Genomic DNA, 14283 nt, shown 5'->3' with positions numbered 1-14283 from the left:
GAAGAAGAAAGAAAATGTATATTGTTATATATTAGAAGAGTGATTGCTTCCTAGAAAATCATAGACACTACCACTGATATTTTATATCATGTAGCTTTAATATCTCCATTTGGGTCTGAGTCTAAACTGGCTAGAATGACCTCATATTCCTTATATGATACTTTTATGTTTTTAAAAACCTGTGATACTAAAGAGAGTAAGCCAGTCATGCTTTCTTACCTCTTGTTACTTGGTACTGGTACTGTCAAAAGGAAAGCTGATCACCCTTCTTCTGTAGATCACCAGTAATACTGATCTGGGATCTTATCCCAAGAAAAGATGTGTAGGCATTTGCTGCAGTCTCCTACTTACCTCGTTACTTGACCAAACTACAAAATACTTTTCTTTCCATAACTGACTTCACTATGCCAAAATCCCCCTGTTCTAGATTTTGCCTTCACCTGTGGTAATGTGATGGCTGGTGATGGGAACATGAGTGAGCAGTGGTGCAATTGCTTCCTGAACTTTGTTCTCTGAGGGGAGTCTTCCCTCATTTTCAGTTCCCACTCCCTATGATTTCCTTCACTGGCCCTTTTCAGATTAATTCAGTGTGATGCTGTGCTAGCACTAGATCCCACCTAAGGCCAGTACCATGCCAATTTGTACTTACTGTGATCTGCCTTTAATAACACTTTGTTTCTGTATGTGATGCCTTTAACCCCCAAAGAGGCTCACAAGCAGTGTATTTATACTCACAGTTAACTGTGAATGTCTTGGGAAATAGCCAGAATGCTTACCTTTAACTGTATTTAGAAGAAATTTTGTCAAGGTCAGAGGGTTGGGGTTTTCTTTCTTTGTCGTGAGGCCATCCAGGAAGTGAGTGAACTGCACAGCCCAGCCAAAAACAAAAATACATACTGCAGGAAAATAAAGTTCCACTGGGTTAATTCTTCGTTTGCATAACATTTCTTGGTTGGGCTCATGTAAAACAGCAAATTATACAGTTCTTTTCACTGACTTTCCTCTCTTAGATTCTATTTGCTTCCATTTGTGGTGTTTTGATAAAGCCACTTGTTTTCCCTTTTGAATCACTAACCATTTCCCAACTTGTCCTATAAAATTTTTCCCCTGGCAGTGCCACATGCTCTTCTCATGTATTCTGAAGCTTCAGAAGCAGAGGACAAAAACTCAAGGAATATCTCCTTAAGTGGGAAAACAGAGTTTAGTTTTCAGCCTCTTTTCCTGTTTCTGTGTATTTGTTTAACAACACTTTAGATGCCTGCAACAAATGAGCTATTCCATATTTTCAAACAGTTTCCAAGGTCTGCTTGCAAATTTGAGGTTCCCTTGGACTGTAATGACCCTAGATAGGCTAAGTAGCAAATGAGGGACTCTTCTGTTCTTTTATATGTTGCTTAACCTTATGTTTAACCAAGTAATCACAGTCTTTGGAAAGTTGGCAATCTTAGGAGGCTCCTGTGCAAAGAAGTGTAAAAGCAATTGCTGATGCCTCTTTTATTCTTTGAATTCCAGACCTCAAGTTTGTCTAAAGAGGAAGTGGAATGGTGACATTTGTGCCATTTTGCCTTGGGAACAAAAGAAAAAGAAAGTATTGGGCTCCCTGAAATAGGCCTACTGCATATGAGCAGCCTCTTCAGCCTGGCATGTGAGGGTAATGCCGTGACTGTCTCCATAATAGGGATGAATTGTACCACAATTCACAGACAGCGTGAGCATAAGAGCTGCAATTCTGACTGAGGCTTACATAGGCAGTGTAAAGAAGCAGCTCAATTGTATCATGGTCTGGCACTGCATGACCATGTATGATCTTGCAAAGCCCAGCCCAAATAAAAGTCTACGACTACCAAAGTGTAAGCATAGTAGATGTGATTTAAAAGTACCAGACCAACAGTTGCCCATTAATTAAACAAATTCAGAAGCAACCAAGGTAGCTAAGTAACAAGTCCTCTTATAGTTCTTTTTATCCAAATAGTTCATTTCTGTAGTTCTTTTTTATACTTGATTTTAGTTAATAGTACAATAGTTCATTTTTGTAGTTCATTTTATCCAAATGAGCTAATTGTAAGGAAAGGTTAGGTGGACAATTCAGACTGGAATGGATCTTCCCTAGCGCATTGTGTTAGTCTCATGTCAGGTCGTCCTGCAGGATAGGTTAGTTCTGTAACACCTTGGGTTTTGTGCACTTCCTTTACCTTATGTCTTCCCTGTGATAGTGCTTTGCTAAGCAGCATTTGCCGTCTGTAGCTCCAGATGGTTGCAACCAGCTAGGCTGATCCCATTCCATCCATTGGCTGACTTTGGTTAAGGGACAGATGGCATGTCCCTTCTCTTCTTATCTTTACCTCCTTGGCAAAGTCTATTGATTTATTCTTCTCCACACAAAAATCAGAGGTCAAAACATGCCAGCTTTGTTGTATTCAGTGTAAATAAGGTTCAGCCTAATTCTGGGTTATTTTCCTTGCTGTAAGGCTTCCGTGGAAAAGACCATTATCAGTCTTGGTCTTCATGTGCCTGAGAATATGTTTTTATATCCCAGTTGGTCTTAGCAGATTCTCAGAGACCCACTGTGATAATACATGACTTCTAGGAAGCCTATAGAGAAGAGGATACTTTGCTTCCATTTTCCCTGCTGTTCAGCTATTCATATCTTGGCACTTGCATGTCAGCAGGTGCATAAAGAGCTAGGCTGTGCCAGTGCCAAGACTGGCCCAGAAGAGAGACATCTTCTGTGATACTTTACACTCACAATATTTTTTGGGCTGTCCATCATAACGTATTTTTTTTAGTTTGGCCTCTGTGCACTAGTCAAGTAGTCCAAGCTTATTCTGAGCAGGCACCAATAGCTATCATAACAGATGGGTAAGTGTGTTGGAAACCAAGCAACTATGTACTGTATGCACACTGAGGGAACAGTGTACTGGTTCAGGTCATTCACATAACTGGCTGGCTGAAGTCTATGTGTCTGTGGTTAGAACAAGGTGCCATTGATAAACTGCAACCTCAATTTTAACTTTCCAAAGTCAGAAGCATATGAAACAACTTATGCCTCCACTGTCACACACACTAGTAATTTGCTGACCTTGCTGTGCTCACCCCACATTTCTTGAACTTTCTTTTTCTGACGCCCCAATTTAGCTGTAAGATCATGGGCCACATCAGTTTGCATGTAACTGAATACTTCCCTGCTGATCTCAGTGAAAGTCCTATCTGTTGCCTCTCAAACTTTAAACTTGAACGTTTTGCTTCCGTGTAGAGACCCCCTGTAAATGGTCACTAAAAAGCTCCTGGCCCAGGTATTGGGTTTTACTGCTGTAAACAATAAGCATTTTATTACTAGAAAACTATGACTCAAATTCAAGGTAAGAAAGCAATTGTGTTTTAATTAGAAAATTACTTACTTTTTTCTTTCCCCAGCTAAGGTAAGCTAAAACTATGATTTCTGTAAACTTTAGTGTTTTTCTATTGTCTTTGTTTTTCAGACATCAGGGTATCTTTAAAGAGTGTGCACAGTTTGACAAAAATTTAGCCAAGTGCAAACTTTATCTGAGCCATCTGTCCTGTCCTCAGTCTAGAAGAAATAATGGCCTTTCTCTGGGCTCCTGGTAAATAGTCTCTGACAAGAACCAAGCCAAATTACATACTAACAAATGAGCGGGATACTAGACTTCTTTTGTGTGGATCCCAGTCCATGAATTGTGTGCAGCACAGTTAAAGGGTTACATTTTTTTTTTTAAACAATGATATTTTGATGGCTGACATGAAAAAGTGCAAAGATGAGTTTATAGGCTTCTGTTCAGGGTTGAATGTTTCATATTTATACGTTCTATGAATTCCAAGAGATATTTTACCTGATTTTCCATTTGTTTTCTATCCTGTTAGTGGTGAAATATTATTTATGTGCCACATCTGCTACTAAAGTGTAGTACTCAGTTGTAATTTGGCCACAGGCATGTAAGTCAAAAAATGACGTTTCTTTCCAGGCTGAAAGTCAAAAACAAAAAAAGAAAAGATGAAAAGTTAAAACTCCTGTCAATGCAAAGAATATTCCAGATTCACATTGTTGATTAAAGCATGGTTTGGTCAAAGAACAATAATGTCTGTGTCTGTCCGTAGATCATTTGCTAAATGCTCCATCTTTCTATCCAAAATGTGTAGCTAATTGTTTAGAAGCATGTATTTTAAAATGTCTTTTCTTTTTTTTTCTCCTTAGTTTGTTGTGACAATGTTTTGGAGCATCTATATCTATGACAGGGAACTGGTTTACCCAAAGCTGCTTGATAATTTTATACCAGCGTGGCTAAATCATGGAATGGTGAGTAATGTAATACAAATACTTCCTTGCATAAACAAAAGTGTAAGACACTGATGTCCCTGTGCATGACTCTGCATACACTTAGACCCAATCCCCTCAGAAGTGATTAAAGAACATTGTTTGCAAGCAAGAATAACCACTTTCCTTCTTTGACTTCTTCAGACATGTTTGAATCTCTATTAGGATGAAACTGTGGAGATTTGAAACTGTGTGTCCTACATCCCAGGCTAGTTGTGGGGATCAGCTGTTTTCTGTGATAAGGTACCTTTCCCAGAGCAACGACACCCTGAACATGAGGAAGTTTAATCAAAAGAGATAGAAGTTCTGACTTTGACAAATCTTGCTCAAAAATGACAGAAACACTTAATTGAATGATTCTTTACCGTTCTGCCAATGTGCCCAGCAAGATCATGGAGTGAATCCTGGAAACTGTGGTAGGGCACATGGAAAATAAGGAGGTGATTGGTGACAGCCAATGTGGCTTCACTAAGGGTAAATTGTGCCTGAGAAATTTGGTGGCCTTCTGAGACGGTGTGAGAGCAATGATGGATAAGGGAAGAGCAGCTGACATCATCTGCCTGGAATTTTGCAAAGCATTTGACACTGCCTCACACAACATCCTTGTCTCTAAATTGGAGGGACATGGATTTAATGGATGGACCTCTTGGTGGATAAGGAATTGGCTGGATGGTCGCGCTCAAAAGAGTTGCGGTCAACAGCTCGATGTCCAAGTGAAGAGCAGTGAAAAGTGACGTTTCTCCAGGGTCAGTATTGGGACCAGTGCTGTTTAACATCTTTGTCAGAGTCATAGACAGTGGCATTGAGTGTACCCTCAGGAATTTCACTGACACCACCAAGCTGTGTGGTGCAGTCAACATGCTGAAGGGCAGGGATACCATCCAGAGCGACCTTGACAGGCTTGAGAGGTGGGCCTGTGCAAACCTCATGAGGTTCAGCAAGGCCAAGTGCAAGGTCCCACACATGGGTTGGGGCAATCCCAAGCACAAATACAGGCTGGGCGATGAGTAGATTGAGAGCAGCCCTGCAGAGAAGGAGTTGGGGGTGTTAGTGGGTGGAAAACTGATTGTGAGCCAGCAATGGGTGCTTGCAGCCCAGAAAACCAACCGTAGCCTTGGCTGCATCAAGAGAAGTGTGGCCAGCAGGTCAAGGGAGGGGATTCTCCCCCTCTTCTCTGCTCTCATGAGACCCCACCTGCAGTGCTGTGTGAGGCTCTGGGGCCCCCAACATGAGAAGGACATGGACCTGCTCGAGCAGGTCCAGAGGAGGCCACAAAGACAGTCGGGGCTGGAGCACCTCTCCTGTGAGAACAGGCTGAGAGAGTTGGGGGTGTTCAGCCTGGAGAAGAGAAGGCTCCTGGGGAGTTCTTATAGCCTTCCAGTACCTAAAGGGGCCTACAGGAAAGATGGGGAGGGACTCTTTATCAGGGGGTGTAGTGATAGGAGAAGGGATAATGTTTTTAAACTGCAAGAGGGTTGATTTAGATTAGATATGAGGAAGAAATTGTTTACTGTGATGGTGGTGAGACACTGGCACAGGGTGCCCAGAGAAGCTGTGGCCGCCCCCTCCCTGGAAGTGGAAGGTGTCCCTGCCCATGACAAGGAGGCTGGAACTAGATGATCTCCAACCTAAAGTATTCTGTGATACATTTCATCATCTTACTCTGTCGATTCATCCATAACCAATGGTATCACTATGACTTGAGAAATCACCAGGAGAGATCAATAGCAGGGTTTCTGTCAGTTTCAGCAGGACAAGGATTTCATCTCTGTTTATTATATGAAGGAGGGCATGTGCGTAGCTGAGGTTAAGCTTCTGTCAGTAGAAATAACCACCTGCCTAAAGAGAGCTGTTGGAGAATAGGGCTATGTCTCAGCCTCGGTCTGTTTCTGAAGTGTCAGGTTCACTTCCTGTATTTATTAGTTACGCAGATGAATTAATATTTGGTGGCTACAGTTTTAGTTATACTGAACTATTCCATCAGAGATGTTGTTTGTGTTCTTGAGATTGTCCTGTACTTTTGATCCATATCAACCCTTAATTCCACAGGCTATTTTCCGTGGGAAATATTCTTTCTTGTTTTCTGATGGCTATCTCTATCAGTATTAGGAATTTTTAATTAAAAACTAACCTTTAGTGTTTAAAACTGATGTGTCATAATAATAGGATTTTTAGCAGCTCATTTACTGCACATTTTAGTGTTGGAACCAGGCAGGATGATGCATGGATAACATTTGTCTCCAGAAGTTAAATTCTCTTCAGCATAAGCACAGACTATAAAACTAGAGGTTGTCCCTATTCTAAGTGATGCCCACATAAACAGATCTGTAGACTGAATTCATTTAATCTTGAGCATTGCTGATTTTGAGCCAGGTTACATGGCAGGACTGCTTGCAGTATCTGTCCAAGTTAGCATACCATTTCAGCGAGAGACCTTCTTTGTTTTTCACAGACACTGTCCCAAATTCTTTTTTCAAATGTGAATCATCTTTTGTTTGTGGCAAGGAAAGTAAAATACAGAGATAGAAATTACTTACTGAGGAGTTTAATGGCTTTGGAGATCAGAAACAAAGAATTTTCTTCATATGAAAACTCTAGAGGAGAGGTCAAGGAAGGGGGAAAGGACACATGCTCTGCCTCTGTGGAGTTGGAAAATTGATTATTTTATGGGTTCTGTGCCACTACAATCTATATGAGCTCTCCCAGTCTTGTACTCTTTTTTTTTTTTTGGCTGCTTTTGGGAAACAAAAACGTTCCTAGAAAGTCATACCCTCTGTTCTTCTATTCAAGAGAATGCACAAAAACTGGGACAAGTAGCAAACGAAGACGAGTTATGGAGAGGAAGGAGCCTGTCTAAGTGATACATCTCTACTTAGTTCACAAGTTGGCTCTCTTCTTATTGCTGGCTGCTCAGATGAAAAGCTGAGCCCGCTGGAGAGTGGTACAGAGTCCCCCTGGCCATCCTTCCAATTGTTCTTCCTGGCAGCCTTATCTTAGGTCCGGTGGCCTTGGCTTGTTTGTTCCTTCATGTTTCTGGTGGAAAGCATTTTTCCTTGATGATTCGGCAAGTAGAAAAATAGAAGAGGCATGCAAAGGTCAAAATTCATAGTAACCTGACATAGAAAGACTGCAAGGTCCAAAACTGGTGAGTTTTTTGACAAACCCATCTCTCCATCATTAATTGGGTCAGTTGCTGCACAGTACCTGTTCTAATGTACAAACAAGGAGATGTCCTTTCTTTCAGCAAAGTGTTTCCATCTAGTGTGTTACCCTAAAAATCCTTTTTGGAAATGACTCATCTGAAACAGTGCGTTATACTTCTTGAGGATGCTTTTCTAATACACCAACCTCTTGTGTATGGCCTATTTTTGTACAATGTACTGCACCTTGGTAATGCTTCATGCTTATATCTAGAAGATACTTACACTTTTCTGAGATTTGTTTCTAAATCCTATTTAAGACTTTCAAGGATTTTCCAACTCAAGTGGTCTTCTTAATTTATCGATAATATTTTCATATGTTAGGGGTGAACAAAATCTTCAGTGCTCCAGGAAGGAGTTCCCATTTGTTACATAACTTGCAAAGTTTTCTGATAAAAATCAAGGAAAATTTCTAACTCAGTTTCCAAACGAATACGCACTACTGGGTGGCTATTATTTAAACATCTATCTGATGGGAAGAATAGCAATTGAAGCTGACTGCCTGGAGACTCAGGATATTTGCAAAGCCCATTAAAATAATATTGTTGGGTTTGTATACTTCTTGCATGTTCATGCTGCAGTTATATGGCTCCGTCTGGTATCTCTTCTTATTATCTGCCAGTTCTACCACTGGAGTGTGAATATCCTCCACCCTCTGGGAAGAAAAACAGCAGCAGTTTAAAAGATTTTTTTTTTTTAATTTTCTGTTACTTATGTGAAGGGCTTAGAAATTGATAGTGTGTCAAAACCTGTGATAGCATAGCACCTGAAAATTGAGAGAGGCTGCTAGATAAAGAAGAAAAAATTATCTGAGTGGCATCCTCTGGGAGCATTAGGAAAACCCCTTTACCTAATACAGTAACAGCACAGCAGTTTCTGTGAAATAGGAAGCTGGCCTTAACCATGCTATGTATTTGCCGGAGGAGACTCATCAGGGCAAGGTGAAGACAGCTTTTTCTAACTGAACACAAGTGCCAAATGTTTCTGATTATCTGCCATGCCCAGTAATCTAGAGAAAACACACACACAGGCTCCTCTTGGTACAAGCAAGCCCAACACATAGTAACTAGAGACCTAAAATGTCTTTGAGTCCTTAATAACAGCTAAACATGCGAGCCCTGTTCTAGACGTGAGCATTGCAAATGAAAAGCCTGAGAGATGAAATCCCCAGATGATATCTTTTTCTGAAGTTTTGCCTTTTTCTGTTGACAAGGTCACGTAACTCAGTTTGTTAGCACAGAGGATGAGAGCATGTAGTATCAACACCAAGTCACAGGAGTGACTACCAGAGGAGGGGAGAAGAGGAGAGAGTCAGAGAGAGAGCACAAAACAGGAGGTTAGGGAAAAATAGTTGGATGAGAGGAAAAGACAGGCAGGAGGATAGAGACGAATAAAAAAGTCAGCTAATGTTGTTTCAACTCCTACCTACCTAAAAAAAGAAAACCAAAAAAAAAAAAAAACCCACCCAAAACAGCTGAGGCAATGAGGCAAGTGAATAAAAAAGGAGCCACAGAATAATGTAGACAGGCTGGAAGAGACTCAAAATGCTAAAGAGGACCTGGGGGAGGAGAAGGATGAAGAAAGGGGAAGCAAGGAAATAAAGAAAAGTAAGAAAGAGGAAATGAAGCATATGTTTTCTTACCATAACTTTCCATCGCTTCCCTGGGAAAACTTCCCTGAGATCTATTAATTAGAGGATTCGAGAGCAAGGAGATGGCTTACTGATGCTTCTGTGAGAGGAGGAGAATTCCTTCTGTTGATGTTGCATGTAGGTTTACAGGGTAGATGCAGTAATATTTGCACAGTGATGTGCCAGGTGCTTCAAATCATTGTAAAACATTTAGGATTAAAACCTCTTGCAACCATGCAACAGTATGAAGCCTGCATTCATATAAATTGTATCTGTGTGGTATCTGTAGAATGGCATTGGTGTCTTTGCATCTCTGCCTATAATTGTATCTGACAATGCCATACATTATCTTGACTATCTGACCCTCAGAACTTCAGTCCTGCTGTTGAAAACAAGCCTGTTCAGAGTGTTCCTCACATTTTCATATCAGCTGTGAGATATGAGTTGCATTGCATGTTAGAACAGATATGCTGGTTGCTGAGGGTTGCAGCCATGTTGGAAGATCATGTATTTGAAGCATCAGAGGCAAGGAGGTGTATTGTCTATATTTCAAACTGCCCTGCTTTAACAAAGTTAGGAATAACTCTGGAAGTAGTAATTATGGTAATAGTAATAATACTGATAATAAAAGCTCAAAGCCAGATTTTCAGCTGAAGTCACCCAAGACAAGTGTTTGGTAAAGCGATTACTATGGGCGTAAAACAAATGCCCAAAGAAAAGCCCCAAAAGGACATACAGAAGGAGCCGTAGACTTTCTGCCTTTCTCTGTGGGTAGAGTATGTACTGAGCTGCGTTTTCCTAGAAGCAGGGTTTGGCCCTGGGCTGCTAGGTCTGTTTGTTAAACCGGCAGCGGTGTGGGATGGAAATGCACTTGGTTCATTCCTATAATTCTGATAAAATTAGCAACGCCGGTTTTGTTTTAATATTCACTTCCTATGTAGTTTATATTGCTTGCCATAGTCACTGCTGGAGCTGCGCACAACTCTTCTGTAGTGCTTAAGCTGGTACATTTCTGTGGTGCTGCTTCCACTCCCTGGAAGGGTTCAAGGCCAGGCTGGACAGGGCTTTGAGCAACCTGGTCTGATGGAAGGTGTCCCTGCCCGTGGCAGGGGGGTTGGGACTAGATGATCTGATGATCTTTAAGGTCCCTTCTAACCCAAACCATTCTATAATTCTATGATTCTCTGATTTATCAGATATGTGGTTTGCATGTTATAAATGTAAATAAATGTTTAACTTTAAAATCGATGCAAAATGCATTGAAAGCTAGTACACATTTTTGATAAAAACCTATTTGCCCTCCTCTCTTCTCTTTCACTTAAAATCAGACACTTGTTTTATCTTTTGACACTTGTTTTATCTTTTGACATAATAGAGTTCTGGTTTTTTTCCTGAGTTTGTTTTCCAGAGAACACAGATAGAAGAATCAAACAGTAAATGATATATTATTATGATTAATGATTAGTATATACAAACAATGTCTTTCATCAAGAAAATAGAACATTTAACTGGAAAAAAATAATGTGTTGTGGGGAGGATTGCTCATATTGAAGGTTTAGTGAGTCAGCTGCCAGCTACAGGTTGTGTATTCTGTAGCACCCCATGTGCCAGTCATCCTAGAGGTGATCACTACAAAAACCTGTGTCACTCTAGCAGGCCATGCAAACACAGGGAAGGGTGCAAATATCTCATTGAAAGTATAGTAGTTTAATACGCATTTATTGTCTATGTATTTAAGGAACTATGCTTTGCTTTATGATTACTGTAAAATGCAGTGTTAAGTATCCTTGGACACACTGGTTACCATTCATTAGACAAGAATTAGAATGTACGTACAATAAAAGTGGTATTGTACTATATTGTACCCACTTTACTAAACTATGCTGTTAGTATTCACACTTGTGGCAAATATGACTTAATCAGACCACAAATATTTCGCAGCATTCCATGGTATCTCATTTGTTTGTTTAATTTGCCGCTATAGCAACTGGATTCCATCCTTTTAGATTCTGTTTTTCACAGACCTGTGATCTACTTGGTTGAAGCTTGGCAGACTGCTTTTCCTTCAATTGAAGGCATATGCATAACTCAGTGACCAGATTTTTACCTATTTATCATTGTTGGAAAGCGGGTTATTTCACATGGACACAATACCAGAAGAATCAGCAGACCTGGTGAAGTGAGTCTGAGCCCAAAAGCTTATATGCTTTTTCCAGCCCTTGAAGTTGGTGGAATAAAAAAATATTACTTCTCCCTGTATCCCGAGATCATTATTGCTACAAGAACACTAATACAAGGAAATATTTTGACATTGGTTTTGTAACAATTTGCCACTTTTTAAAAGTAACTTTTTTCTTTGTTAACTGCTGTCCTTTTACCTGCCCTTGTATTTGGAAATAGACATCATGTCTGCAGAAGTAATTTCATATTCAGAGGATTAATTCATTGAAGTAGTGCCACATGTTTCATATGTGCTGATTGGCAGAAATCAAGGATTTGGGGACAACCTTGGGAATTACTTTTTCTCATGGAGGGCTATGAGCTTTGACATAACCTGATGACTGCCCTGCTGTTCAGTTCAATCCCCATATTTTTACTTTACCACATAGATACAAGTAAGTAAAAACAGCGTATGTTTTTGGTAACTTCTCAAGTACAAGAGACTCAAATTCAGGATGTTGCGTGAAGGACGTTTTTGACAGATGTGTAATCCATTGTCATTAGTCATGAAGGTCTACAATTATCCCTTTTACCTTTGGACATTTACCTAAAGCACCAAAGTCACAGCCTGGTGCCCTGCTCAGGAAAAGCCATCAGCTTTCAGAGGTGTGTGTTTCTCTCAGAGAGACCATAAGGATGACTAAGGTGACACTTCCTCCATCTGACACCACAGTTACCTGAGCAGGAAAAAGCTCTGACCATGGAGAAATAGCACGGAGTCTGGAGGTGTCTCAGAATAGCAAAAGGCAGACCAATGTCTAATGTATGTTCTTACATCTTCATTGCAATGTTAACTGAAACCCCTTAACTCTTCACAGCTTGCTTTCTCTTCAAACTGAGTAACACTGCATATTTGAAGTGCTGCTTAAACTCAGTTTTTAAATTTCCATTTTATTCCTCGTTCTGCTACTGTTTTACTGAATAATCTGAGAGAAATTACGTAATGTTTGATCAAAAGCATTTTTTATAAGTCTTAATTAGCTAATGTCTGCATTTTGTGGGGCTTTGTAATGGTAGTTAGAAAAACAGTGCTGGCTGTTACTGGGTTTGTAGCACCGTGCCTGATTCAGGTTATGAAGTGTCTTGGGCCGGGCAGCTGCCATGCCAAACTAGACTGCATGTGCCTGCACCCTGCTTTTCACCGTGCTGGGGGCTTGCCGGCCGCGTAGTGGTATTTCCCTTTCATGTGCCTCAGCGTCCCATTCATTCCGTTGAAGTGAAGAGGCAAATTGCCTTTTGCAAATTACTTTGAGGTTCATGGATGCAACTTCAACCAAGAGTTAGAGTTGGTATTTTTGTCAGTTCTGTTGCAGAACAGAAGCGACCTCCGCTTCAAATAATAACATTACTCTTATATGTTTATATACCAAATTTAGTGCTCCTGGTATCTCATAAAATACTCTAGGCCGACATGGTGCATGCTATAGAAAGTTCAAATGCACATAGAAAGGAAATTATTCTTTATCAAAAATTGATGTAATATTCAAATCACATCCTTAAGTTTGTTTCAAACAGGAAGCAATTTTATTTGCATTGTGCGGCTTTTAGCTTTTTATTCTCTAACTTTGAGATTTACCAGCTTTCTATAAACCCTATATGCAGAGTTCCAACTTGCTGAGTCACTGCCATGCACATTTTTGTGGCTTCTTTTGCAAATACAGTATGTGATGTAGAATATTTCTATGAACTATTCATGGGAAAGATGAAATATGTATGTTGGTCTAACAAACTTTGTATTTTAAGGCACTTTTTAAAACGTAGAAAGGGGAGATGATATCATTTTCTATAAAGGAAATATCCATTAAAATTTTCCATTAAAAACCTCTTTTTAACTTATACACAGATTTACTGATGTTTCCATTAACAAACAAAATTGTGTTGGCTGCAAGTTGTTTAAAAATACATATAGCTGCAAATCATTTTAGGAGGTGAATATATAGTCTTAGATCAGAGACTAAGGTGGATAACATTTTGGTCTTTGCTCCTGAAACAGAGGAATGAAAGATGAAAAAGAAGAGGGAATTCTAAGGAGAAAGAAATGCATGTGTGAGAAGCTAAGAGAAAAAGTGATAGCCTTAGAGGTTGTTAAGTAGAGGAAACCAAATACTGAAATAAAGAGGTGATAATAGTAGTCAGCTGGAGAGAGCCATAGAACATGGAGGTGATAATTGGGTGTACCATACATCACTAAGAAAAAGCTTGAAAGGGAAGTTTAAAGTAGCCAGTGTATAGTTAAAGTGGGACCCTTCATTTATTCTAGACCAACATGCAAAAAATTGGCTTTGTTTGGTTTCCCATGACCACTGTGCAGATCACTGTTTGCAGAGCGATTTTCCAACATTTTTATTTATGCAGAAGTCAGAAGAGGGCCCTGCGTTGTACACTCATTGCGCCTAATAGCCCCAGAGTTTGTGAGTCTTCAGATCTCACAGTTGTTTGCCCAAGCACTATGCTACTGTGCTTCCCACAGTTTTATTCTCCATTACATCAGTTTGGTAGGATTACTATATGTAGTATATATATAGTAATATATATAGTGTGTATATATATATAAAAATGCATATATATAGTAATATATATATTACTATTAATATATTGATAACAATATTGATACCTAGTACCATTTTAAAGAACATCTCCTATAATTTTATTTAAACTAAGCACTGTTGATACAGATACGAAATGTTTAGTCCTCAAATTTCTTTCAGCCTAAATGAAAAGGACAGGTAGTGACTGGCAGAAAAGAGCTGCTATTTTCCCCATGTTACAGAGGAGAAACTAAATATGCAATTTGTAGTTTGCCTGAGGCTACAAGCAGTTTCTTAAAAATTGAACTGCGAACTGAACCTGTGTCTGCTTCATTAGCCAGTGCTTTTATTAAGAAATGATCTTCTCTCTCAAAA

The 14283-nt window shown here is 39.7% G+C and overlaps 1 protein-coding gene across 2 annotated transcripts in view; it reads left to right on the top strand.

The window, feature by feature from the left end:
• AIG1 (androgen induced 1) overlaps positions 1-14283 on the top strand; it is a 122446-nt gene that overhangs the window by 40126 nt on the left and 68037 nt on the right. For both annotated transcript variants that reach the window (XM_032983208.2, XM_042795864.1), the window contains exon 3: positions 4211-4312. In XM_032983208.2, coding sequence (XP_032839099.1) covers positions 4211-4312 — 102 coding nt within the window. The remainder of the gene's footprint in view (positions 1-4210; positions 4313-14283) is intronic.

The sequence above is a fragment of the Tyto alba genome, unplaced genomic scaffold (genome assembly GCF_018691265.1).
Source record: "Tyto alba isolate M040663 unplaced genomic scaffold, T.alba_DEE_v4.0 Super-Scaffold_22, whole genome shotgun sequence".
In the NCBI taxonomy this organism is placed as follows: Eukaryota; Metazoa; Chordata; class Aves; order Strigiformes; family Tytonidae; genus Tyto; species Tyto alba.
The sequence above is the reverse complement of the archived record's forward strand: the minus strand, read 5'-3'. Positions and strand labels throughout refer to the sequence as shown.